Genomic DNA, 26,826 nt, shown 5'->3' with positions numbered 1-26,826 from the left:
AGCCTATGATACACACACACACACACACACACACATATATATTCATTCCACACCCCACCCCAGTTCTCTCTCCCTCTTTAAGTGTTTGAAAAACACTGACTCTAAAATGTGAACTTGAAAACAGACTAGTCAGTGTAAGTCTTCATGGTGATACTGACTAAAAAGTAAAGGAGAGGAATAGAGTAGTGAGCTTGGCCAACATCATTTATTGATGTAACTTCTTAAGTATCTAGGAAGGCACACTAAATGTGATTTAATAGGAAATGCAGAAGAATATCCTATGTAAGAATGGTGGGGCTCAGCAGCCCAGAGGTTTCAGAACCACACTGCAGTAATTTGGATATTCTTTACCCTTAAAATGGAAAGTGTCTGAAATCTTGATAAACGTAACTGTGCTTCCTCAGAACTGCTTTTCACCATTAAATGGTTTGGCCCAAACAGTACTAAATATACTTTCCTATCCATTCATAACTTCGGTTTAAATTAGGACCTAATTAACCCTATGTCAAAAATTGTTAGTGTCATTTTATGATCAGAATGAAGCACTAACTCATCAGTGATTTGTTTTCTAGAAAAATAAGATTCAAACTAACTAATGTTATAATCACACACTGCAAAAACTTTAAAATATTTAACATGGACTTATGGAACCTCTGTTGTGTACTTTCTACACAATTCTTTAATTTCATGCCTATTTTACAGCCCTGAGACGGTACGCAGTTTTAATATATAAAGGCAAGCAGCTGTTCCCAGATTTGTCTTTTTGAAAGGGGAGTGTACTAATTAAAGAGGTAAAAAAAAAAAGTATAAAACACAATCAAGATAAAGAACATAAACTGTTAGAATTTCTCAGTTGAGTTCTTTATACTATATCATGCATTTCTTCTGTCATTGAGGGATGAAGAAACAAAACTGTTCTAAGAGCAAAATTAGTACAGTTTTGCCGTATTTGTAACTTTTTTTTTTTTAACTTGAGAAACATCACAGTACAGTTTAGTTGTAAGTCCACTTGAAGTTTCAGAGATTATGACAGGGAAAACTGGAGAGTGACAAAGAAGCCTCTCACAATCAAATAAAAAACTCAGACGATAAAGGGAACTAGAGCAAAATATAAATGTAGGGCTTTTATACTGTACCAGTCTTCTGTTAATTTTTTACAAATAATTAAAAAAGAGACTGTAATAAATTTTGAATTTGGAAAACACTGATATTTGTGAAATAATTGTATTATGATGCAAATTCATTTACATTGAAATTCCAGGGATATGTTAGCAATTATCAGCTTGTTGTTAAAGAATTCTATCCTGAGAATCTCATTAGATAGTGATGCAAACTACAGTTGTTATCATTCTGAGAACAAAGGGATCTTGAATGAGTAATCAATAGCAACTGGCAGAAAATGAGACATTAATTATGATCCTCTCTAGTGTTTTGTCTAAGGCAAGATTTCATTAAATGCTTTGTGCAACCTGAATAGTTCCAAGTCATTACCAACACTTTGGACAATATATTAATTGAAGCAGGGGGCGGGGGGATGAACAGTGAAATAAAGTAAAAGAAAACCTGAGATGTTTCCATTCCTTCCCCCAGGTCAATAAAAACACACCAACCACCACTACCCAACTGTTAGGCTTGTTCTTTTACAAGCCCCAAATCTTATAATCTCAACATGGTCTCTTGAAAATTTAATTATCATTTTCTCTACTTAAAGTGTCAGGCAGGTTTGAGAAGATAATGACAGTCATCCATCAAATGCATGCTGCCAAGGTAATCAGCCCAATCTTTAAGAAACTACCTATGTACTATTAAATTAGTAAAACATGGTAATCTTAGCAGTTTAAATTTCCCAATCTTCTTTAATTATCAGTAGCAGAGGGAAATTTTACCATTTTAATATTTCATTTTCACTAATTTTTCTCTGAAATTTTCTCTCAAGTCCTGCATCAGCCAATGAAAAGGTATTGAGTGGGAAGGTATGGTGTACAGATCAATAATGGAAAAATTGGGGGGTATAAAAAGGAAAATTATGATGAAAACCATTAAAAACCACTTTAACATATCCAGTGCTTAAATAATTGCAAATATGCAAAGAGAATGACTTTCTTTTAGGTTTTTTATAGGTTCCCATTAAGAGAGTCCCTACTTTCGAAATGCTATAAGGGATTTCTTGAAAGCAAACTTTTTCTGAGGTTAGCAAGCCAGCATACTCTAGGCCCATCTCCTTCCCAAGTGAGCAGTTTTCTGAATGTGTGAAGTTGGAAACTTCCTTGTTAAATATAGTCCTCTGAAAGTCTTCCTGCAAAGTTACAGTGTGCCTTTGAACCCTTTCTTTTATGAATAAAAAGGAGCCTGCTATGTGAGGTGCTAACCAACATTAGAAGAACAGGAGATAAAGAAAGGTCATTTCTCTCCTGCTTTTGTGAAGTGGTATTATGTAGTCCTAAGATTTTCAGCAGAGTTCTGATACTTAGAAAGCACTCCTTTTCTTTTAATGCTAGCTTTCACATCTTGTAAATGACTACCACCCCTTCCCAACAATCCCTTGCATTTTGAAGAATACAATTAAGACTAACATAAAACACCTTACAGCAGTAGGCATGTAGTTAGATAAGCAATACTTTTGAACTGAAATATTCCCTACGGGAACACCTAGAAGTTAAGCTTTTTATTTTGGGAGTTTTCAAATATAAACAAAAATAGGAAAAAAAAAATCCCAGTGTAATGAACCTTCCTATACCTCTCACCCAACTTTTTTTTTAAAAAAAAAGATTTGAGAGAGCGCAAGAGAATGTGAGAGAGAGAGAGAGAGAGAGAGAGAGCGAGAGAGCGAGTGAGCTCAAGTAGGGAGGGTGCGGGGCTCAATCCCAGGACCCTGGGATGATGACCTGAGCTGAAGGCACTTTGCTTAACTGACTGAGCCACCCAGGCATCTACCTTTCACCCAGCTTTAGTAACTGCCAGCATTCTGCTGTTCCTGCTTCATTTATTCTGCCAACTCTCAGTTCTTGGTATGGCCCTCACAATTGACAACAATATCTTACAATCATGTAATGCCCAGTCTGACATGTAATGCCTGGGTGACAAAAGGTCACCTCTTCTGTCAATTTTTTTCCTGAGATGGTGTCTAATCTCTAGCCATTATTTAATATACTCTTTTCTTCTAAAATAAGTTTCCAAAAGAATAAATTGACTTTTAAACAATGTTCCCAAAAAACACTGAGTACCACCCCAAGTATAATTAGCAAGTTTTATGGAGAGAACAGAAACAATGACATTTTCCCCTGCCAAGTAACCTCTGCATCATCTTTCTTTGGCCTTTAACAGAAGCAGGAAATTATACTTGCCCACTGCCTGATACTTTAGATGAGACTTTCTTTCTACAAAGTAATTTATTTTACCTATGTTACAAACTTAGAAGCTCACTCTGCAGGTAGCTAGCTGATGGCTTACCCTGGTTATGTTTTCCTTCCTAGGTCACAGAATTCAGATTCAAAGATTTTCTGAATACCCACTGAATACCAGTAAGCACGGCTCCTTCACACACTACTTCATGAGTGAATCATCTTTTTGAGCTTCAACACTGATCCATAGACACTTTTATGTCTTTTTAACACTCCTGACTCCCAACAATCCTCCCATCACCATCAATTAATCTATTGCCAAAAGATGCTGTACGTACTAGAAACCACTTGACTCCTGCCAAATTTTAAGTCCAATATTCAACTTTGACATGACCTATTCTTACAACACCATTGCTCCTTTACTACTTATTGCACTTGTTCTTTTGTCTCGAGGTATTCAATATCAAGATTTTTTCCCCCAGTCCCAAAGTTTAATCACAGCTTCACTTACTTCTTTTGGAAAACTAGCGCACAAAGTCTATTACTTTAACCATTACCTCGTCACTACTTCGGTTCTTCTATCCTTAGCCATTTACCAGCTATGAAATGTTGGATAAATTACATACTCTCCAAGGCTTCAGGTTCCTCAGTTGTCAAATGGAAAAACAGTAACAGCAACAGCAGCAACACTTCTGTCACATGCAAGGACCATATGAAATGTTTGTAAGGTGCTTAGCACAAGGCCTGGCACTAGTAAACTATGATAGATGTTAGCCCTTATGTTTAGGCAAACCTTTTTTTTTTTTTTTCTTTTTTTTAAGATGTTATTTATTTATTTGACAGACAGAGATCACAAGTAGGCAGAGAGGCCGGCAGAGAGAGAGGAGGGAGCAGGCTCCCCGCCAAGCAGAGAGCTGGACGTGGGGCTCAATCCTAGGACCATGAGATCACAACCCGAGCTGAACGCAGAGGCTTTAACCCACTTAGCCACCCAGGCGCCCCTACGCATACCTTGTTTTATTGCACTTTGCTGATACTGTACATTTTACAAATTGCAGGTTTGTGGCAACCTTCTGGCAAGAAAGTCCACAGGCACCATTTTTCAAGAGCATTTGCTAACTTTGTGTCTCTGTGTCACATTTTGGTGATTTTTTTTGAGAATTGAGAATTTTGGTAAAAATTCTTGCAATATTTCAAATTTCTTTATTACTATATTTGTTGTGGTGATCTGTGATCACTGATCTTTGATGTTACTACTGTAATTGCTTTGGGGCACCACAAACTGTGCCCATATGAGATGGGTAAATTTATTTGATAAATGTTGTGTGTGTTCTAACTGCTCTACTGACCAGTCGTTCTCTGTCTCTATTCCTCTCCTTGAGCCTCCTGACTTCCCGAGACACAACAATATTCAAATTAGGCCAATTAATAACCCAACAGTGGCCTCTAAAAGTTCAGGTGAAAGGAGGAACCCCATCTCTCTCTCTTTAAATCAAAAGCTGGACAAGATTAAGCTCAGTGAGGAGGGCATGTCAAATGTGGAGACAGAAGAAAGCTAATCCACTTGCACCAAACAGTTAACCAAGCCCATGAATACAAAGGAAAGGTTCTTGAAGGAAATTAAAAGTGCTATTCCAGTGAATATGTGAATAGTAAGAAAGCCAAACAGCCTTAATGTTGATAGGGAGAAAGTTTTAGTGGTCTGGATAGAAGATCAAACTACTACAAACTACAACATTCCCTTAAGGCAAAGCCTAATCCAGCACCAGGTCCTAACTCTCCTCAGTCCTTTGAAGCTGAGAGAATAGAGGAAGCTGCAGAAGAAAAGTATTAATTCAGAGAACCTGGTCCATAAAGTTTAAGGAAAGAAACCATTTCTGTAATATAAAAGTGCAAAGTGAAGCAGCAAGTGCTGATACAGAAGCAACAGCAAGTTATCCAGAAGATTTGCTAAGATAATTAATGAAGCTGGCTACACTCAGCAAAAGATTTTCAGTGTAAATGAAACAGCGTTTTATTAGAAGATGATGCCATCTAGGTCTTTCATAGCTGAGGAAGAGGTGTCAATGCCTGACTTCAAAGCTTCATAGGACACACTGATTCTCTTGTCAGGGGCTAATAAAGCTGATGACTTTTAGTTAAAGCCACTGCTCATTAGCCATTATTAAAATCCTTGGGCCCTTAAGAATTACGCTAAATCTACTCTGCCTATGCTCTATAAATATAACAACAAAGCCTGGATAACAACGTATCTGTTTAGTTTACATGGTTTACTGAATACTTTGAGCCCACTGTTGAGACCTATTGCTTAGAAAAAAAAGAAGCCTGTCAAAATATTACTGCTCATCAACAGTGAACCTGGTCACTCAAGAGCTCTGATGGAGATGTACAATGAGATTACAATGAGATGGAGATTACAATGAGATTAGTGTTGTTTTCATGCCTACTCACAAAGGATCCATTCTGCAGCCATGGATCATTTTGACTTTCAGATCTAGCCTAGTCATAAGGCTAGAGCTGCCATGGATAGCAGTTCCTCTGATGGATCTGTGCAAATCAACTGAAAGACTTCTGGAAAGGATTCACCATCCTACGTGCTGTTAAGAACACTTGTGATTCACAGGAAGAGGTCAAATTATCAATATGAACAGGAGTTTGGAAGAAGTTGATTCTAACCCTGATGGATGACTTGGAGGAGTGGAGGAAGTAACTGCAGATGTGGTAGAAGCAGCAAGAGAACTGGAATTAAAGTCTGAAGATGCAGCTGAATTGCAGCAATCTTATGATAAAATTTTAACAGACAGGAATTGCTCCTTATGGATGAGCAAAGAAAGTGGTTTCTCGAGATGGAATCTACTTCTGATATAGATACTATGAAGATAGTTGACACGACAAAGGATTTAGATATTAGAATAAACTTTGGTAAGAGGAGTGATCTCAATTTTAAATGGTCTACTGTAGGGGCACCTGGGTGGCTCAGTCGTTAGGTGTCTGCCTTCAGCTCAGGTAGGGGTCTTGGGCTCCTGGGCTCCTGGGATCGAGCCCTACCTTGGGTTCCCTTCCTGCTCAGTGGGAGGCCTGCTTCTCCTCTCCCACTCCCCCTGCTTCCGTTCCCTCTCTAGCGGTCTCTTTCCCTGTCAATTAAAAAAATAAAGTGTTAAAATAAAAAGGTCTACTGTAGGTAAAACTGTTTATCAAACAGGATCATGTGGTATAAAGAAATTGTTTGTGAAAGAAAGAGGCCATTGATGTGGCAAACTTCATTGTTGTCTTATTTTAAGAAACTGTCACAGCCACCCCAATTTCAGCAACCACCACCCTGATTGGTAAGCAGACATTAACAGTGAGGCAAGACCCTCCAAGAGCAAAAATATGATGGCTCACTTGAAAGCCTGGATGATAGCTAACATTTTTAAGCAATAAAGCATTTTTATTTTTTATTGTTTTTAATGATTACAAATTTTTATTTATTTTATGGAGGGGGGAGGGGCAGGGAGAGAGGGAGAAAGAGTCTCAAGCAGACTCCATGCTGAGTGCAGAGCCCCATGTGGGACTCAATCCCATGACCCCAAGATCAAAACCTGGGCTGAAACCAAGAGTCTGATGCTCAACTGGCTGTGCCACCCGGGTACCTGCAATAAAGTATTTTTTTTTTGAAGATTTATTTATTTGTTTTGAGAGAGAGAAAGAGTGCAAGCGTGTGCATGAGAGAGAAAGCACATGCATGAGAAAGAGCAGGGCAAGAGGAGACAGAGAATCTCAAGAGACTCCCCACATTGTGCAGAGCCCAACACAGGGCTTGATTTGATGACCCATGAGATCATGACCAGAGCTAAAATTAAGAGTCAGATGGTTAACTGACTGAGCCCCACAGGTGCTCCTACAATAAAGTATTTTAAAATTAAGATATTTACATTGTTCTTTCAGATATAATGCTACTGCATACTCTAACAGACTAAAGTATAGTGTAAACATAACTTTATAAATGCACTGGGAAAGCAAAAAAATTATCTGACTCACTTCATTGTGATACTCGCTTTATTGCAGTGATCTGGAGCTGAACCTGCTGAACTTCTGAGGTGTATTTGTATTTTCACTATTATTGTTAACCTATCCAGTCAAACATTTGCTATCTATGCTTCTACATTTAGTCTGCTGAGTACTACTGGAGTAACAATTAAGACATATATAAAACTATATAGGTTAGGTCAATAGTTTCTGGTCTCTAACCTGAGCTGAATCATCAATAACTCTTGGAAAGCCTTTTACTTGTCATGAGAGAGCCCACAGAATTCAAAGAATATTTTCAGGTATTTTATTTCAATAAAACAACATATGGTCTAATCTCTCTAATATAAAAATCTCAGTAAAGTGTATGTCTAGCCTATGCTTGAATACACTGAGAAGAAAGTCACTATCCACCAAAGCTGACTATTCCATCCTCTATATTATGAAAACATTCCTTCTTACATTAAGTTAAAATCTGGACTGCTAACGCCTACCCATCATCCAAAGTTTTAACCTTAAAAGTTATAGAGCTTTCAAATTATGCTTCAAATATTTGAAGATGCTTCTCATGAAAGTCTTCTTAAAAGTAGACAGCCCTCAGTCCTTCAATCACTTCCCATATGCTAGAGTTGCAAATTACTTTATCTGCAAGTTCTCCAAGTCAGTTTTAGTTTACTTAATCCTGTTTTGAAATGCATATGCTCAGAATGGTATACAGTATCAACTTCCTTATTCTAAATAATATGTTCCTAGTAATTCAGCCTAAAACTAAAGCCCTTACTATTAGGCTTGCTGTTATGAAGAAATATCCAAATTGTTCTTTAAAACAACTAGCTTTAATTAAACCTCTTGGGGAAATAGCAGGTCAATACAGGATTGGCCACATATGAAAGCCACTGATTCTCTTGTCAGAAACACTACTTGTGTAGGAAAAGTTTGTGTTTTGATAGAAAATTATGCATTACGTGGAGTAGGGTTAGTTCTGTAACTATTCAACCCTATCTTTGCAGCAAGAAAGAAGCCATAGTCAATATGTAAATGAATGGGAATGGCTATGTTCTAATAAAACCATTTACCAAAAAAATGGGGGTGGGAATATTTGGCTGATAGCCATAAATTCGCGGACCCCTACTCCAGAACACAACTTTCTGGGTTTTTTTTGTAGGTAACTGATAGCAATGTAAAATAATTCTTATCTATAAACCCGTAAAAACATTCTTTTCAGTGAAGGGATGAACAACTATTCTCCACTCCTAATACCTCTACCACCCTGCTCCAAAGGAGAAAAAAAATTTGGCCTACATTTGAACATTAATTTCCATAATTTAAAAAATTTATTAAATGTTTGCTATTGAATTATAGTTGACATAATGTTTTAGTATAGTTTCAGGTATACAATAGGTTTACATAGTGATTTCACAATTCTATATATTACACAATGCTCACCATGTTAAGTGTAGTTTTCATTTGTTACCATGTAACGTTATTACAATATTACTGACTGGAAGTATTCCCTATGTTGTACTTTTTATCTCCATGACATTTATTTTGTAACTGAAAGTTTGCATATCTTAATTTCCTTCACCTATTTCATTCACCCCCCCCCAACCTTTGGCTACTATCAGTTTGTTCTCTGTATTTATGATTCTTTTTCTTCTTTTGTTGCTTTGTTTCTTTTTTAGTCATTTCCATAATTTTGATCTATGACTGTACCTGTTTTTGGATTCTCTTTTGAACTGGTTTAGACACAAATTTCTTCACTGATGAGATAAAATCTATATACATACTCAGTTTTTATCTGGAGGAGAGTCATGAATTTACATATTTTAATAAATCTATCTTTTAACACATGGAATGTGCTGTTGTTCTAGGATAACTAAGATCTGTCTAAACTACCCCTTATTCCACTGTTCATGCTCATGTTCTAGAGCAATTAGGCCATCTCAAATAGTTTACTTGGGTCCAGTTTATAAATTCTCTTGTATATCTGGAACCAAAATTTAACTTTTCTAAGAAACACCTGTATTTTTTATTCTGCCATGTGTGCAACCTGCAACCCTTACAGGATAAAAGTCTTTGGGGTTAAGCATTCAAGCAACATTCTTACAATTCAAACACCTCACACCATTCCTCAAAACAAGTATTTCATTCAAACCAAACTAAAATGTTACTATTCCTAGAATACACACTCACTTTTTTATTCATTCAAAGTACATTCATTCAAAAGGTATTCATTGATACTTCAATTTGTCAGGCAAAAAGTAGCTGATGAAAATACAACAAACAGCCATTGACCCTGCCCTCACAAAGCTCATAGTTTCAGTGGGAGAAAATTAAGGAAGCAGCTACAAAAGGTGTTGAATATTATTACTTCTGTTTATATTGGTCATATGTTTTCTTTCCCTAAGATGTCTTCCTCTCTACTTGGTCAAATTTTGCCCATTCTCCAAGATTTTAGAGATGTACGCCTCCTTTGCAAAATCTTCTCTGTATCAAAAATCACATTAATTTCACTCTCAATTTTCTTTTCCTCTTCTGAGTTCTAACTCACATCTGTGCCACTTTCTTGAGATTTACTACAAATTATCTTATCATTCTAATAAATTTTCTGTGTGTACAGAGCTAGTATCCCCCATCTAGAATGTAAGCTTCTTGAGGACTGATGCTAAATCTTTTATTCTGTTGCCTGGTCCAGATCCTTATAATGGTAAAACAAGAAACTTCTTGTTGATTCCTTATCTCTTAATCAAGTCTTATAGTGTGTGAAGCCCTTTCCTTGTTATTTTTCTCCCACTAAGAAGCAGTAGAGAAAAGATGAAACATTTAAATTGTAAGTGAATTTGGTTTGCTTAAAATGGAAGTTGCAGTAGATTTTTTAAAAACTGGGAATGCAGTAATTATTAAGGGCATAACAGTTCTTAGATAATAAGGGATTTCTATTAAAAATAAAGAACACTGGGACGCCTGGGTGGCTCAGTTGGTTAAGCAGCTGCCTTCGGCTCAGGTCATGATCCCAGCGTCCTGGGATCGAGTCCCACATCGGGCTCCTTGCTCGTCAGGGAACCTGCTTCTCCCTCTGCCTCTGCCTGCCATTCTGTCTGCCTGTGCTCGCTCTCTCTCCTCTCTCTCTCTGACAAATAAATAAAATCTTAAAAAAAAAAAATAAAAAAAAAAATAAAGAACACTAAAAACACTAAAATCTGGCCAATAAAATGTTAAAATGCAATGAACACATTATGCTGTGGAATATGGATCTGTAATTAGTATTATGTAATCTGTGCAAAACTCCCATTATTTGATTAAAGGAGTTTTGAAATAAAGTAAATCTCTTAAGGAATTTATTTTAAATGTATAAAAATTTATAAAAAAAGACCTCAAACCAAACGAAATCTAAAGATGAAACAATTAGGATTACTAATACTTTAATACTTTAAAACACATTAAACGTTCTGTGTTAACTTAATTTTATGAGTAAAAGCAGTGATAGGGTTCAGGATATAACACCTCCAAACATGGTACCTTGGCATATTGAATATTTTAAGATGAGGAGTTTGAGAAAGTGCCAGGAACGAGAAGGTCATTCTAAGTGTCCCCTCCCAGGGCCTATTTCCATAAAATAGGCCATAATATCCTCAGGTGAGATATGCAATTCCTATGCCAGGAGGAAAGGAACATCCTACATCCAAAGACAAAGGGATGTCAAGAAGAATCCTAAGAAACAGGCCTTATTAAATTTCCCCTAGTTTACTACAGTTACCTCATATTCTTTAATCTGTTCATATTCTTCCATGACTATCCACTCTTCATCAGACCTAGCATAAATATAACTAAGTCTGTGTCTTCGCCTTCATTTCCTTATGAAGACTCTCCTAAAACTTACATTAAATAAACCTGTATGCTTTTCTCCTGTTAATCGGTCTTTGTCAGTCTGCTTTTCAGACCCAGAGAGGAACCTTAAGGGGTTGAGGGAAACTTTTCTCCCCTATGGGCAGTAAGATTTTCTCATGTTCTTAAAATCTTTTTTTTTTTTTTTAAAGATTTTATTTATTTATTTGTTAGAGAGAGAGAGAGCATGAGCACAGGCAGACAGAGTGGTAGGCAGAGGCAGAGGGAGAAGCAGGCTCCCCGCTGAGCAAGGAGCCCGATGTGGGACTCGATCCCAGGACGCTGGGATCATGACCTGAGCCGAAGGCAGCGGCTTAACCAACTGAGCCACCCAGGCGTCCCTAGATTTTCTCATGTTCTTATGGATGTCTTAGGCTAGGTAATTATTCCACAGGCCTCATCCTTTAGGGGTTTCTCTAAATATACTGTCAGAAATCACCTCATCAAGCAACACAGTTAAACTCCAGAACTATTTGTTCTTACTGGCTAAGGTAAATAGTCCTCCTTAGGAAAGCAGCCTTATGGGGAGGAGGGGGAGGCAGGAGAAAGAAAAAGAGAAATAGCCACACCACAAGAATCTTTTATTAAGCAACTTGTAGTCCTAAAAATGATTCTGTTCTTGAAATTACCATGGAATTATACAAATCCAGAAGGGACTGGTAATTTGTTCATCCACTGCACTTAAACTTCCTGCCACGAAGAGAAAACCCACAGAAGCGCTGGGTAACCTTATTATATACTTGTAGATTTCTTTCTATATCCTGGATACCAGTTCTTCGTCAGATAGGTTTTGCAAGTATTGACTCCCAGATGTGGCTGTCAACTCATTTTTTTTTTTTAATTTGAGGCCTTTTTATAAGCTTTTAATTTTGATTAAGCCTAACTTATCATTTTTCTCTTTCGTGGTTTTTAAATTTTTGTATCCAGTGTAAGAAAGCTTTGCTTACTTACTCCCAAATTGAGGAGATAATTCTCATGTTTTCTTCTTAAAACTTTGTAGTTGTAGCTTTTACATTTAGGTCTCAGATCCATCTTGAATAATTTTTGTTTAGTGTGAGAGGACTGACAATCATATCTGCCCACATGAATATCTATTTGTATTACATCTTTTATGAAAGCAAAAACAAAAACAAAAACATCCTTTCCTTTCTCCAGTGGACTACTTTGGCTGAAAATCAAATTAACTACATAAAGCGTTGGTGTACTTCTGGGCTGTATTCTGTTCCAGTGTTCTGTTTCTCAATCAGGCCAGTACTATGCTGCTTAAGTACCACAACTGTGTATCAGGTGTTAAAGTCAGGTAGAATACACTCTCTAGCAGTGCTCTTCACTCTTCATTTTTTAAAAACTAAGCTATTACTTACATACAATAAAATGTTCAGATCTTAAGTGAACTACTCCATCAGTTTTGATGAATGCATATCAAGACAGACATTTCTATTACTTCAGCAATGGGGTCCCTTTATAGAAGAACCCTCCTATTGGCAACCACTGATTTGATTTTTATCAACACAGGATAGCTCTGCCTATTACAGACATTCATATTAGTGGAGCCATACAGTATTTTTGAGATGTGGCCTGTTTTTAGCACAACATTACCGAGATCATTAGATCATTCCATTTTATTGCTGAATGACATTTAGTGTATGAACATGATACAGTTCATTTATCTATTATCCTCTTGATGAACATCTGTGTTTCCAGTTTTAGGCTAAAGTGAGTAAAACTGTTACAAACATTTTTGAGAAAAAAGCTTTTTGTGAACAATATTTCACTTGGATAAATACCTGGGAGTAAACTGCTGAGTCGTGGGGCTGATACATGTTTAACTTTATAAGAAACTGCCAGTTTTCTAAAGTCATACCATTTTACAGTCCCACCAACAATGCATCATCTTTTTGATTTTAGCTATTCTGGGTAGTTGTATACTGGTTTTAATTTTCATGTGTCTAACAGCTAATAACGTGGAACCTGTAACGTGCTGATTACCCATTTGTTGTTTTTTTTTTTTTTTTTTTTTAAGATTCTGTTTATTTTTGAGAGTGAGAGAATGAGTGGGAGGGAGAGGGAGATCGAATCTGAAGCACACCTGCAGGGAGCATGATCCCACAAGGGTGAGATCATGACCTAAGCCAAAATCAAGGCTCACCCATTTGCATATTTTACGTGAAGTGTCTCTTCAAGTGTTTTGCCTATTCATTTATTTACTTTTAAAGCTGGGTCCACACCCAATGTGGAGCCCAATGCAGCACCTAAACTCATGACCCTGAGATCAATACCTGAACTATAATCAAGAGTCAGATGTTTAAATGACTGAGCGAACCAGGTGCCCCGTGTTTTGCCTATTTAAAGGAAGCTGGGTTGCTTGTTTTTTATTATTGAGTTGTCAGGGATCATTTTATTTGTCAGATATATGGGTTGCAAATACCTTCTCCCAATCTGTGGCTTCTCTTTTCATTTCCACAAATTTTTAATTTTTGTAAAAAGATTTTATTTATTTATTTGAGAGAGGGAGAGAGAGGGCCCGGGATTCTGGAATCACGACCTGAGCTGAAGGTAAGACACCTAACAGACTGAGCCACCCAGGTACCCCTTTACTATCAATTAAGTTCAATTTATCAGTTTTTCTTTCATGTTTGATGCTTTTATTATGTGTTCCCTATGAAATTTTGTTTACCTGTATGTGGCAAAGATACTCATCTATTTTTTCCCCAGCAGCTTTATTACTTTAGCTTTCATATTTAAGTCCATTATCTATCTCAAATTTGTTTGTGTATGGTATAAGGTAAGGCTTTAAGTTCTTTCCTTTCTTTCCATACTGATAATTCAGTTGTTCAGCATTGTACATTAGAGATTTTTTTTTTTTCCTCACTGAGTTGCCAGGGTGCTCTTATCAAATATCATTTAGCATAAAGGTGTGGGTCCTTTTCTGGATTCTATTCTGTTCATGATCTGTCAGTCTTTATACTATACCATCTTGATTAGTATTGCTTTATACTAAGTCTTGAAATCAGGTATAAAGCAAGTCCTTTCTCCTTTCTTTCTGGATTGTTTTGGCACTTCTTAATCCTATGCCTTTTCCAATTAACTTTTATTTTTGTGTTAATTAACTTTCCCCCAGAATTTTTATTTAAATTTTAGTTAGTTAACACATAGGGCAATATTGGCTTCAGGAGTATAATTCAGTGGTTCATACAACACCCTGTGCTCATCATAACAAGTGCCCTCCTTAATACCCACTACCCATCTAACCCATCCCCTCCCTCCCTCTCTCCATTACCCCTCAGTTTGTTCTTTATCATTAAGAGTCTCTTATGGTTGGTTTCCCTCTCTTGATTTTTACTCCCCTTGCCATATGTTCATGTTTTCTTTCTTGAATTCCACAAATAAGTAAAATCATGTGCTGTTTGTCTTTCTCTGACTGACATATTTCACTTAGCATAATACACTCCAGCTCCATCCATGGCACTGCAATGACAAGATTTCCTTCTTTTTGATGACTGAATAATATTCCACTGTTTATATAAATCTTCTTTATTCATTCATCAGTAAGGACATTTGGGTTCTCTCCATAGTTTGGCTATTGTTTATAATGCTGCTATAAACATTAGGGTGTGTACACCCCTTTTAATCTGTATTTGTATTCTTTGGGTAAATACCTAGAAGTATAATTGCTGGATCATAGGGCAGTTCTGTTTTTAACTTTTTGAGGAAACTTCATATTGTTCCCCAGAGTGGCTGCACTGGTTGCATTCCCACCAACAGTTTAAGAGGGTTCCCCTTTCTCTGCATCCTTGCTAACACCTGTTGTTTCTTATGTTAATTTTAGCCATTCTGACAGGTGTGAGGTGGTATTCTTATCATGGTTTTGATTTGTATTTGTATTTCACTGATGATGAGTGATGTTGAACATCTTTTCATGTGCCTGTTAGCACATAATAATCTTGTCAATGTCTAAAAAAAAAGTCTGCTAGAATCCTGATTGGGACTACATTAAATCTATAGCCTAATGGAATTGACATCTAAATGATACTGTTTTCCAATTTCCAATCTATTTATTTATATCTATTTATATATCTATTTATTTAGATCCTCTTTGGTTTCTCCCAGCAATATACAGTTTTCACCGTTGAAGTCTTACAATCTTTTGCTAAATGTATACCTCAGTATTTTATGCTTTCTGATGTAACTACAAATAGTACTTTTTTGTTAATTTCATTTTCTAATTGTTCATCGCTAGTGTGTAGAAATATAATTAATTTTTAGATTGACTTTATATCCTGGGAAAAAGTTAAAGGTTTATCAGTTCTGAAAGTTTTCATGATGATTCATTCAGATTTCCCAGGTACATAAACATGTCATCTGCAAATTCAGCTTAATTTATTCCTTTTTCAATTGTGTCTTTTTTTTCCCCTCGCCTTATTATACTAGCACATACAGTTCAAGTAATAAGAATGGAAATTCTTATCTGGTTCCTAATATGGGGGGGGCATTTAGTTTTGCACCATTAAATATGCTGTTAGTTATAGATCTTTCATTTATGTCTTTTATCAAACTGAGGAAGCTGCTTTGTATGGTTAGTTGTGAGGTTTTATCATGAATATTTCATTTTTGTTGTATACCTTTTCTACATCTACGAAAATGATCACACTGTATTTCTCCTCACTTCTGTTAATGTGTCGAACTAAACTGACTGATTTTCAAATGTTCAGCCAAACTTACGTGTGTAATTTTATTGCTCATCTCATAAAATGACCTGTAAAGTGTTTTCTCCTTCTCTATTTTCTAAAATAGTTTGTATAAGATTGGTATTTTTCCCCTGAACATTTAAAAAAATTCACCAATGAAACCATGACCCTCAAGCATTTTTTATGGGTTTTCTCTCACAATTTTTTGTCCCCCAACATTTCTTTCTTATTTTACTTTAATTCCAGTATAGTTAACACACAGTGTTATATTAATTTCAGGTGTACAATATAGTGATTCAATAATTCCATATATGACCTGTGCTCATCACTCTTTGTAAAGAATTTTTGAAATGAATTTATTTTCACTAATAGATGCACAGCAATTCAGACTTTCTGTTTTATCTTGTCCCTTTGGCAAGTATTCCTCAAGAAATTTATTTCACCTAAGTTTTCAAACTTATTCCCAATATCTTTTTTTCAACTAAGTTTTTTTTTTTTTTTAAAGATTTTATTTATTTATTTGTCAGAGAGAGAGAGAGAGAGAGAGCAAGCACAGGCAGACAGAGTGGCAGGCAGAGGCAGAGGGAGAAGCAGGCTCCCCACAGAACAAGGAGCCTGATGTGGGACTCGATCCCAGGACGCTGGGATCATGACCTGAGCTGAAGGCAGCGGCTTAACCAACTGAGCCACCCAGGCGTCCCCTTTCTTTTTTTTTTTTAACATTTTATTTATTTGACAGAGAGAAATCACAAGTAGGCAGAGAGGCAGGCAGAGAGAGAGGGGAAGCAGGCTCTCCGCTAAGCAGAGAGCCTGATGTGGGGCTCGATCCCAGGATCCTGAGATCATGACCTGGGCTAAAGGCAGAGGCTTAACCCACTGAGCCACCCAGGCACCCCTTAATTTTCTTTTTAAAGATTTTATTTAGAAAGAGACACACAGAGAGAGGAAACATAAGCAGGGGGGAGGGACAGGGAGAAGCAGGCTCCCCGCTGAGCAGAGAACCCAATGTGGGGCTCAATCCCATGACCACGGGATCATGACCTGAGCCGAAGGAAGACGCTTAATGACTGAGCCACCCAGGCAGCCCTAGTAGTTATTAATTTTATGGATCTTTTAAAACAACCAAATTCTGGTTTTGTTGCTTTTCTATTAATTCTGTAATATTACACTGATTCCTGCTCTTATCTGTATGATTTCCACCCTTCTATTTATTTTGTGCTTCATTTTCTAGCTTCTTAGGGCAGAACCTCAGGCTATATAATCCAGATCTTTTTTTTTTTTTTTTTTAATACAAGCACTTAAAGCTATACCTTTTCTTCTAGGCACTGTTTTAGCTGCACCAACAGATTTTGCTATATCATATTTCACTATAATTCAGTTAGAGATAGTTTCTAAATTCCCTTCTAATTTTTTAAAACCACAGATTATTTATATATGGGTTATTTTTCAAATATTTGGTGTTTTCTTAAGTATCTTCTAACTTCTAATTTAGTTTTCTTCTGGTCACACAATATGCTGTAGGATTTAAAATCTTTTCAATTTATTGACACCAGTTTTATGGATTAGCACATGATTCAATCCTGCTGAATAGAACATATACCCTCAAAATGAATGTATATTCTTCATTTGTTGGGAACAGTTTTGTAAATATTAATAAGGTCAAGGTAGTTGATAGTAAATGAACTAAGTTTTTTGTCTAGTTATTTTGTCAATTGCTAAGAGATATTCAAACATTTAACTATAGTTTTGTATTTACTTCTCTCTTGAATTCTGTCAATATTTGCTTCATTTATTTTAAAGCTCTTAGGTTATTTACCTAAAGTTATTATCATTATGTATCATTTGTTATATCTTCCTGATATATTGACGCTTTTATAATTTTCTCATTATCAAATGTCTGTATATAGTGAGACTGGTTATAATGGGAAAAGAGGATGATTAATAAGCAAATTGTGGGTAAATTTCCAAATAACTAAGTGCTACCTGAATTTAAAGTTGTCATTTCCTAAAGCATATAATACCTAAATGCTGATGAAACTTAAATCTCTTCGAAAAAAAAAAACAAAACAAAAACAAAAAAAACCCAAGACCCTGTCTCTTCTGGGTTTGAACACTTGGGAGAAAAACTAACATAAACTACTTGAATACATACTTCTTTTACAGGTATCAGTGAAAAACTTGTAATGATAAAAGGATTTTTCACATCATTGTGCAGTATTATACCTATAGTTAATAATGATGTTGGCTTCTATGTTCTGTGTCGAGTCAATTAAAAAAATCTGATTGCAGAATGATCTATCAGTGTTTCCAGTAATACTACTACACCAGTTTCCTTTTAATGGCTCATCAGTTATGGGATTGCCATGAAAGTAATATGAGGAGACTCATTTAGCAACATATTATTACATCATCTTAACATGAAGTAAGGCCCATCAGGCATTATTAAATTAGAATGAATTTTGTATTATGTCAGCAGCATTTTATGTACATTAATAGGAGAGTTAATGTTCCTTTGGGAATTATGTTGAAGAGAAATGGTTTCAAAGTGGTGTTTGGATAGAATTTTGCAGTCACTGTTTACATTTCCTTCTATTATCATTGTGTGGTTAAGATTTTTATGTCACTTGTGAACACGTAAGACAAAATGGCAGCCAATTTGTTGTTTAGTGTATTGTTTTCTCTGACCCCTGATAACAAATACTGTTTGGAATACAGGTTTTTCTTTGAATAGGAGTTATACGTCTTTTTTAACTCTTGAATATCCTGAGTTTACTCTTTAGGCCTCAAATCAGCTGGTGCCATCCATTATTTTGTCTAGCAACTGCAGCATAGTGAGAGCTAAGTAACAATAATAAATAGCAAGGCCATTGTTCCTTTCACAGTGAGGAATTCTTTTACTTGTTTTAAGAGCCTTCCTATCTTCACTGATGCCATCTGTCTTTGTTGCCATAAAACCTCTCCTCTGTGCTCAATTGTGGGCTTCCTCTTTGGGGCTCATGCACTGGTTCTGTGAATACTTTACAAATAAATCTTTCCCTCATTTGAATACCTTTACATTTCTTGCAATAACAATACTGTTATTTTGTATTTCATACATCCCGGTAACATTGTTTCTCTTTTCCACAGGCCTACCTGATCTCTCCAAAATGTTATAAACAACTGTTGAACAGTGATCTTATGGTTTCTTCCTTTTTTATACTCCGTAGATGCTTATATTTGGCATATACAGGAGAACTGGGTTTCTCAAAGCATAATCCCCAACACATGTGAATTAGCATCACCTGGGGCACTTGTTTAAAATATAAATTCCCAGGTCCCTCCTCATCCAAACAAATTAAAGTGAAAGGGTAGTAAGGGGACAGACCTGGAACCTGATACTGTTATGCTGCAGTATAGTTATATCATAGTTAAAAGCATCAACCCTGTGTTTAGAAAGTTTACCACTTGCTAGATGCATGCCCTTGAGCAAATTACTTAATACCTCTGGAGAGCATCCATTTCCAATCTGAAAAATGGGTATTGTTAAAGGGATTAAATGTGATCATGTTTAATTCAAAGCCTGGCTCAGTTCTCAGTAAATGGGTGCAATTGTTATTATAGTGCTTGTACCTAGGTTTAAAAAAAAATGTTTTCTGATATAAGAATTAAAACTAGTATTGTACGTCTCAAATTAATATAACACTGTATGTTAATTATACTGGATTTAAAAAAACAAAAATCCCGAGAAGAAAGGAATTAAATCTGGTATAAACACATATTAATCTTTGGAAAAACTGTTGAGATTTGTCTTCTCAAAACTTGAGAATTATATAAATAGAGCTTACCACTAATCCTAACTAAATAGCAATACTTTTGCCAAGAGAGTATAAAAAATGTTAAGTGGAAACTCATTAATATAAGCATTAGCTGATATATTAGATGCAGCTGTATTTTCTAAGAGCTTACAACTGTTTCCCCCTCAAATTTAGCAATAGTATTAACATTAGAACAGTGGCTCTCAAATCTTTTGGTCTCTTAAAAATAATATTAAGGATTCAAAATGGCTTCTATGAGGTTTATCGCAGGAATGCAAGGATGATTTAACATACCAAAAAAAAATCACTGCAAGTTACCCTATTATAATACCACTACTGGGCACTGTTTCAACTCATCCTCTGCTCCAGCATTTATCCATGTGCGCTCTTACATGCATGCACTGTCCACATACAACACTTCCCAATCTATGTACAGAGGATGGAGCAAATAAAGGAGGAAAGAACCACTAGAGTTGTGAGTTACTGGCCTGTGATGGGGTTGTGCCAAGGATATTCTCTCATTTCCTAAAGCCAAGTGAGAACTCCAAGAGATTCAATACAGGATACTTCATGGAATAACAATAATGACCTTTGCTGATGAAACTGTGAATGTAATGACTTGAACCAACAATACAAAAAACATTCCCCAAAACACAAAACAGCTTTTGTTTTGTAGGTTATATGAATGGAAAAAAAATTAAATGATTTATTTTGTAAAATGCTTCCACAAGTACATGGAATTTAACCTTCATTATATATAACTTTATAGGTCTTCATAGACCTATAAAGTAGGATGAAACAAAACTGCTAATTCTATTTTTCAAATGAGAAAATCAATGCAGAGATGGGATTGGAGGTTAAATGGCTTGTCTTAGGACCACTGGCCAGTAACTTGTAAAGATGGGATTTGAACCTAGGACTTCTGTGATTGGCACAATTAGAGGATATATATTAAATGTAGTAGTACTATTAGAATGAGAATTAAAATTGACTGACATGACCACGTCTAAAATTAGGGCAGACCTCATGAAAAGCATATAGACAGCAGAAAACAAATTTCATATATTCTGCCCTCCTATTCTTTTTGGCTTGGTTCTGATGGGAATCTAGAGGTGAACTGAGTGTTCAGGATTCTCTCTAAAGATATGGGGATATAAGCAGAGAAGATGGCCATCAGTAAAAATACAACATGCTAAGGAATATGGAAAAGCTGAAACAACGTTTCCAAGTCAAAGAGACTTTTGAAAGCCTAAAGAATGGGTTAGGGTGTAGGACTGAAATGAAAACACTAAGAACATTAGTAAGTTTAACATTACAGGATAGTAAAGCTACACAGAGCAATCGTATGTTCTTCATGTAATATATTAGCAGCTTTGTTCTTCTCATGAGGAAATATGCAAAAATCATTTTCAGAAATGATATAAGAATTTTGGAAAGGGAGAGGAAGGTAATTGTTGCTTCTACAGAAAGACAATGGTGAATTGAGGAAGAGAAATCATTTTAAACAGAGGGAAAAGAAAATATCTTTAGTTACTAAAATCTTACCATATTTAGTTACACATTAAAGGCATAGATAATGCTGAAATTGGATAAATTCCTACCTCTTCTATCAAAGCTTTTATTTATGTATTATAAATGACCTCAATTTTGTATTTATTAAACTTACCTGACAGCCTGGTAATCCGGTGTCTCTGCTGTACAGGGAAAATGAGCCTCTCTCTGACGTTTTTCCTATAAAACAAAGAAAGTAACTGTATACAAAAGTCCTCATTTATTGACAATCAATTCAACCACTAGACCATTCTTAGTAATTATATTGTGATTTGAAGTACAGAGAACAAATTAGAAACAAGAAGATAAAATCCAATAATTAAAATTTTAAAAACTTACTATCATTCTAGTCAGTTTAACAAATCCTGACACTTTCACTGAATAGCATGTATTTTATTAAATACTTTCCGCTGAAACACTGAAAAAATATTCAAAAGACTGGAAAAGAATAGACATCTATATAGTCAACAGTACGATCTACTCTGTAGGGAGAATATTTTCCCTTATTTGCTTCAGACTGAAGATATCTCCTCCTCCTCTCCTCTCTGTCTCAGAAATTAAAAGTACAGATACAGCTTAATTCTCACCCCAGACCTCAGGATATCCATTAGCGAAAGGATAGTATATATGATTCCCATGTTTACTTGGAAACTTTTAATATATATTTGTGTACCCAAACAATATACATTACTGTTTGTGTTTAATACATTTAAACAGATGGGATTATGTAGTAATCCACCCCTTTTGAAATGTGATTTCCATGTAATATGCTTCTGAGATACATGTTGATAATATGCACCTAGCTCATTCATATTTACTGCTATAAAATGTCCCGTTATACCAAAAAACCCACAGTTTCTCTATTCCCTTCCCGAGAAATAGATGGCTCCTCGTTTTTTTGTTATCAGGAAGAATGGTAAAACATGTATCCTCGCTCATGTATTATACATACACATAAGACTTTCTCTAGAAAAGACACAGAGAAGTGGAACTACTGGATTAAAGGATGCACACTTTCAACTTTCTAAGTATGGCCTTACTATTCTCTGAAGTCATCATGTCAATTTACATGCCCAGAAATGTGTAAGAATTCCTTTTGGGACTGTATCTGCAGTTTCAAAATTGGATGGTAAATGTCAGAAACGGTATGGGCCAGTTCTGGAGGAGAGTAGATGTCCCACAGTGCTGATACCAACAGCAGTTCTTGCTTACTGGCTTCTCAACACATTGTTCAGTAAATTTACAAATATCATATTGATTTTAACTGAACAGTCTCTAATAGACATGTTGCTCAAAAAGATTTCTGTAAACATCACAGTTTGATGTTAACAACAAAGATGGAGACACAGATAAACAATGACAATGGCAGAGCTAATTCTTTTTCTCCATTCTGAGGTTAAAAACAGTACAAATATCATTAAATCTGACAAGTTATCCAAAATATTTAAAATTATTGAGGCTATATGAACTTCCCCCCACACTTGTATACTACACATTGAGATATTAGGCTTATAATTATATAAAAATGTATAGTTTATTGATTTTTAAAACTCCCCATATAAATGGGATGCTCAAAATTATCTACTGATACAGTGCATAAAATTTAAAAAAACTTGGGAGAATCAGGAACTAATATTTGATTATTTTCATTGACATCTACATGCCACAGTGGCCAATTGATATAAAATCTTGCTCCTCTAAATTTGGCACGTAGTGACTCCTTAGATATACAAAATAATCCTTGTAATATCAAAGCTAGTTATTAGAAAATACTGTAATAATTCAAGGTATAATTTCAGAGCCCATTAGGACGTTGTAGCACATGTCTTAAAAAGCACTTACTGGCTATTAGTGATGAAGCACATATTTCAGGGGAAGTAATGCCAAACATAAAAATGCAGATTAATGAGAAAAGGTTAATTAATGTGGTCTGTTTGCCTCACTGTCTCACCATAAAGCAGTATGTTCTACATAAAGAGCTTTAATTTGCAACATATACGTATAGAATAAAAAGCAAAAAAACCCTAACTCTCAGAGGATATATATCTTTCAAGTAAGACTGCTTGTAAGAGTCAAGATGATCTATGGGGATTTTGGACTCAATCCTTCTCTTGGAGCTATTCCTGTGCCTCATCAAAAGGGATCAGAAATCCTGCTGAACCAAGATGATGGCAGAGACTGAAGGGAAATGCCAAATTAGAAGGATTGGCAGACAAATTACTAAGGGAAAATAAAGAACAGCACACATTTATGGTTTGAAGGTATCACTTTATTCATCAAATAAACAAATTTATGAGATATCAAAAATCATTTCCGGTACATATCTGTTTTTGTTTTTTTTTTTAAACTAGGAGCCCAGGGCAGGTTTGAACTCATGACCCTGAGATCAAGATCTGACCTGAGACCAAAAGTTGGATGCTTAACTGAGTCACCCAAGTGCCCTTAACGTGTCTTCAATTTTAAGAAAATATATTAACTGTATTAACATTCTAAACAAACACCATAGGGTTAAAAAAAGACTATATTGGTTTTTCATCACAATATACCATGAACTTACTATTGGCTGAAATACTTAGGCCCTTTCTATCTTGCAAATTCCTCTTCCTGAAACATTAAACAACTAATGAAGACTTAAACACAAGTTATGGTCTGTTTTATTTTCACTCAACTGTACCAGAGTAAGAAACATTTCTTTTTTCAATTGTTCAGGCAGAAACGGGAACAAAGTAAGAAATCAATATTAGCTCTCTTTTTAATAAAGTACAGCTTTCAAATACAATTTTAATTATCTGTATGGACACTACTTGTTATTTAAGAAAACATAAGTTTTGGGGCACCTGGGTGAATCAGTGGGTTAAGCCTCTGCCTTCGGCTCAGGTCATGATCTCAGGGTCCTGGGATCGAGCCCCGCATTGGGCTCTCTGCTCAGCAGGGAGCCTGCTTCCCCCTCTCTCTCTGTCTGCCTCTCTGCCTACTTGTGATCTCCCTCTCTATATATCAAATAAATTAAAAAAAAAAAAAAGAAAACATAAGTTTTTAAATATACTTTCCTGTGCCTATTAAAATTCCTAAACTTCTTCCTTTCACAAGGATATTCAAACAGAGAAAACAAAAACTAATTTAACGTAAGTTAAAAACATTACAGAGAAAAAGTTTCTTCTGAAATGGAAAGTTGATAGCTTGTTTTTAAAATGATACTTAACCTATTCAAATTAGATTTTGAAATGTGAATACATTTTCATTTCACCTTTCATTTATTAAGAGCTAATTATTTCTGAGGGACTTAGAAATCTGGTTACTCTTAAAATAATGCATACTCAGTCTGAGATTTAGAAGACATTCATCTTTTAGTCTTTAAATTACTTTTTACAAGAACTATTTTCATGAATTAAAATGAATCTCTAAGCCTATTTTATTTGGGGTGTCTGACAACTAACAACTTTGGTTAGTGTATTATGGTTTTCTGCTAAGTATTATAAATGAATGCTATATATAGATAATATTAATATATGTCAAATGAACACGGTTGAGTAACTGCTAAACAGGTATGTAACTTCCCTTGAATGGTGAGGAATCTAGATACCAGATCGACTAAAAGAATCAAGATGTTAGCCTAGAGAGGAGAGGATCTGGGAGAAGTGCAGTCTGTATGTTTTAATACTTACAAAACTATCATGCTAAGATGGAATCAAGATTACACTGTTAGGTCCTAGTGAAGAGATTGAGCAACAATAAAGTATTGTATAAAAAATAAGGATAAATAAAAAATAAAAAAGGATTAAAAAAAGAGATACATTCTTATACCTTGTTATGAGAAAGAATGCTCAGAAAACAGAATTTCCAAGAGTAAGATAAAACCTGTGCAGAAAATTATATGATATTCCTGGTATTCTTATTAGTAAGGAGATTTGTGGAACAATTAGCTCTTTTGTTGTGGAGTTATTTATTAATGCAGTGGGAGACTTAACAGACATTTTGGCAACCAAGTTTCTACTAGTAAATCACTGTGAGTTCATGTTTATTGGACAGCTGAATATTGTACAATGAAATGTCCATTCAAGTATATTGTTCACTTTTTTACTCTTGGGTTGTCATTTACTTGTTGATTTGTTGGAGTTCTTTATGTATTTTTGATATAAGACCTTTTACTGTCTCTATGTAAATATTTTCTGTAGATTGTCTTTTCACTCTCTTAATTGTATCTTTTGATAAACAGAAATTCTTCATTTTCATATTGGCTAACTTGCCCCCTTTTTTTTGTTGTGTGTACTGTTTCAAATATTTTTCCAGAGATACCCAAATGACTTAGTATTATTTACTGAAAAGACACTCTACATCTAAAAAGTATCATCATGACTGCTTGTGAAGAATAAATTATAGAAGAACAAGTGCAGAAGCTATTAGAAGACTACTAGACTACTGAAATAACCCAAATGAATTTGAACACTACTAAAATAATCCAGATGAATGCTAACAGTAGCTTTAAACTTCTTCCTGTTCACTGAGGCAGGTACTATTAAGCCCCCATTTCACTAACGAGGAGAAATAACTTGCCCAAGGTCACAGAACTTGTAAGTAGCCCAGAGAACCAGAATGCAGGGCTATCTGACCCCAAATTCTTTAAAAAAATTTTTTTTATTAATTTTTTTATTTTTTAAATTTCTTTCCAGTGTACCAGAATTCATTGTTTATATACCATACCCAGTGTTCCATGCAATACGTGCCCTCCATAATACCTACCACCAGGCTCACCCAACCTACCAACCCCCACCCTTTCAAAACCCTCAGATTGTTTTTCAGAGTGCATAGTGTCTCATGGTTCATCTCCCCCTCCCATTTCCCCCAACTCACTTCTCTCCAACTCCGCATGTCCTCCGTGTTATTTCTTATGCTCCACAAATAAGTGAAACCATATGATAATTGACTCTCTCTGCTTGACTTATTTCACTCAGCATAATCTCTTCCAGTCCCATCCATGTTGATACAAAAGTTGGGTATTCATCCTTTCTGGTGGAGGCATAATACTCCACAGTGTATATGGACCACATCTTCCTTATCCATTCGTCCATCAAAGGGCATCTTGGTTCTTTCCATAGTTTGGTGACCGTGGCCATTGCTGCTATGAACATTGGGGTACAGATGGCCCTTCTTTTCACTACGTCTGTATCTTTGGGGTAAATACTCAGTAGTGCAATTGCAGGGTCATAGGGAAGCTCTACTTTTAATTTCTTAAGGAAACTCCACACTGTTTTCCAAAGTGGCTATGCCAACTTGCATTCCCACCAACAGGGTAAGAGGGTTCCCCTTTCTCCACATCCTCTCCAAAACACATTATTTACTGTCTTGTTAACTTTGGCCATTCTAACTGGTTTAAGGTGGTATGTAAATGTGGTTTTGATTTGAATCTCCCTGATGGCTAGTGATGATGAACATTTTTTCATGTGCCTGTTAGCCATTTATATGTCTTCATTGGAGAAGTGTCCGTTCATGTCTTCTGCCCATTTTTTGGACATGATTATCTGTTTTGTGTGTGTTGAGTTTGAGGAGTTCTTTATAGAT

At 35.7% G+C, this 26,826-nt stretch overlaps 1 protein-coding gene across 11 annotated transcripts in view; it reads right to left on the bottom strand.

Moving 5' to 3' along the window:
* Nucleotides 1–26,826, bottom strand: part of TCF12 (transcription factor 12) — a 390,676-nt gene that overhangs the window by 94,641 nt on the left and 269,209 nt on the right. For all 11 annotated transcript variants that reach the window (XM_047739172.1, XM_047739171.1, XM_047739175.1 and 8 more), the window contains one exon: nt 21,383–21,447. In XM_047739172.1, the coding sequence (XP_047595128.1) occupies nt 21,383–21,447 (65 nt within the window). The remainder of the gene's footprint in view (nt 1–21,382; nt 21,448–26,826) is intronic.

The sequence above is a fragment of the Lutra lutra genome, chromosome 7 (assembly GCF_902655055.1).
Source record: "Lutra lutra chromosome 7, mLutLut1.2, whole genome shotgun sequence".
Taxonomy (NCBI): Eukaryota; Metazoa; Chordata; class Mammalia; order Carnivora; family Mustelidae; genus Lutra; species Lutra lutra.
The sequence above is the reverse complement of the archived record's forward strand: the minus strand, read 5'-3'. Positions and strand labels throughout refer to the sequence as shown.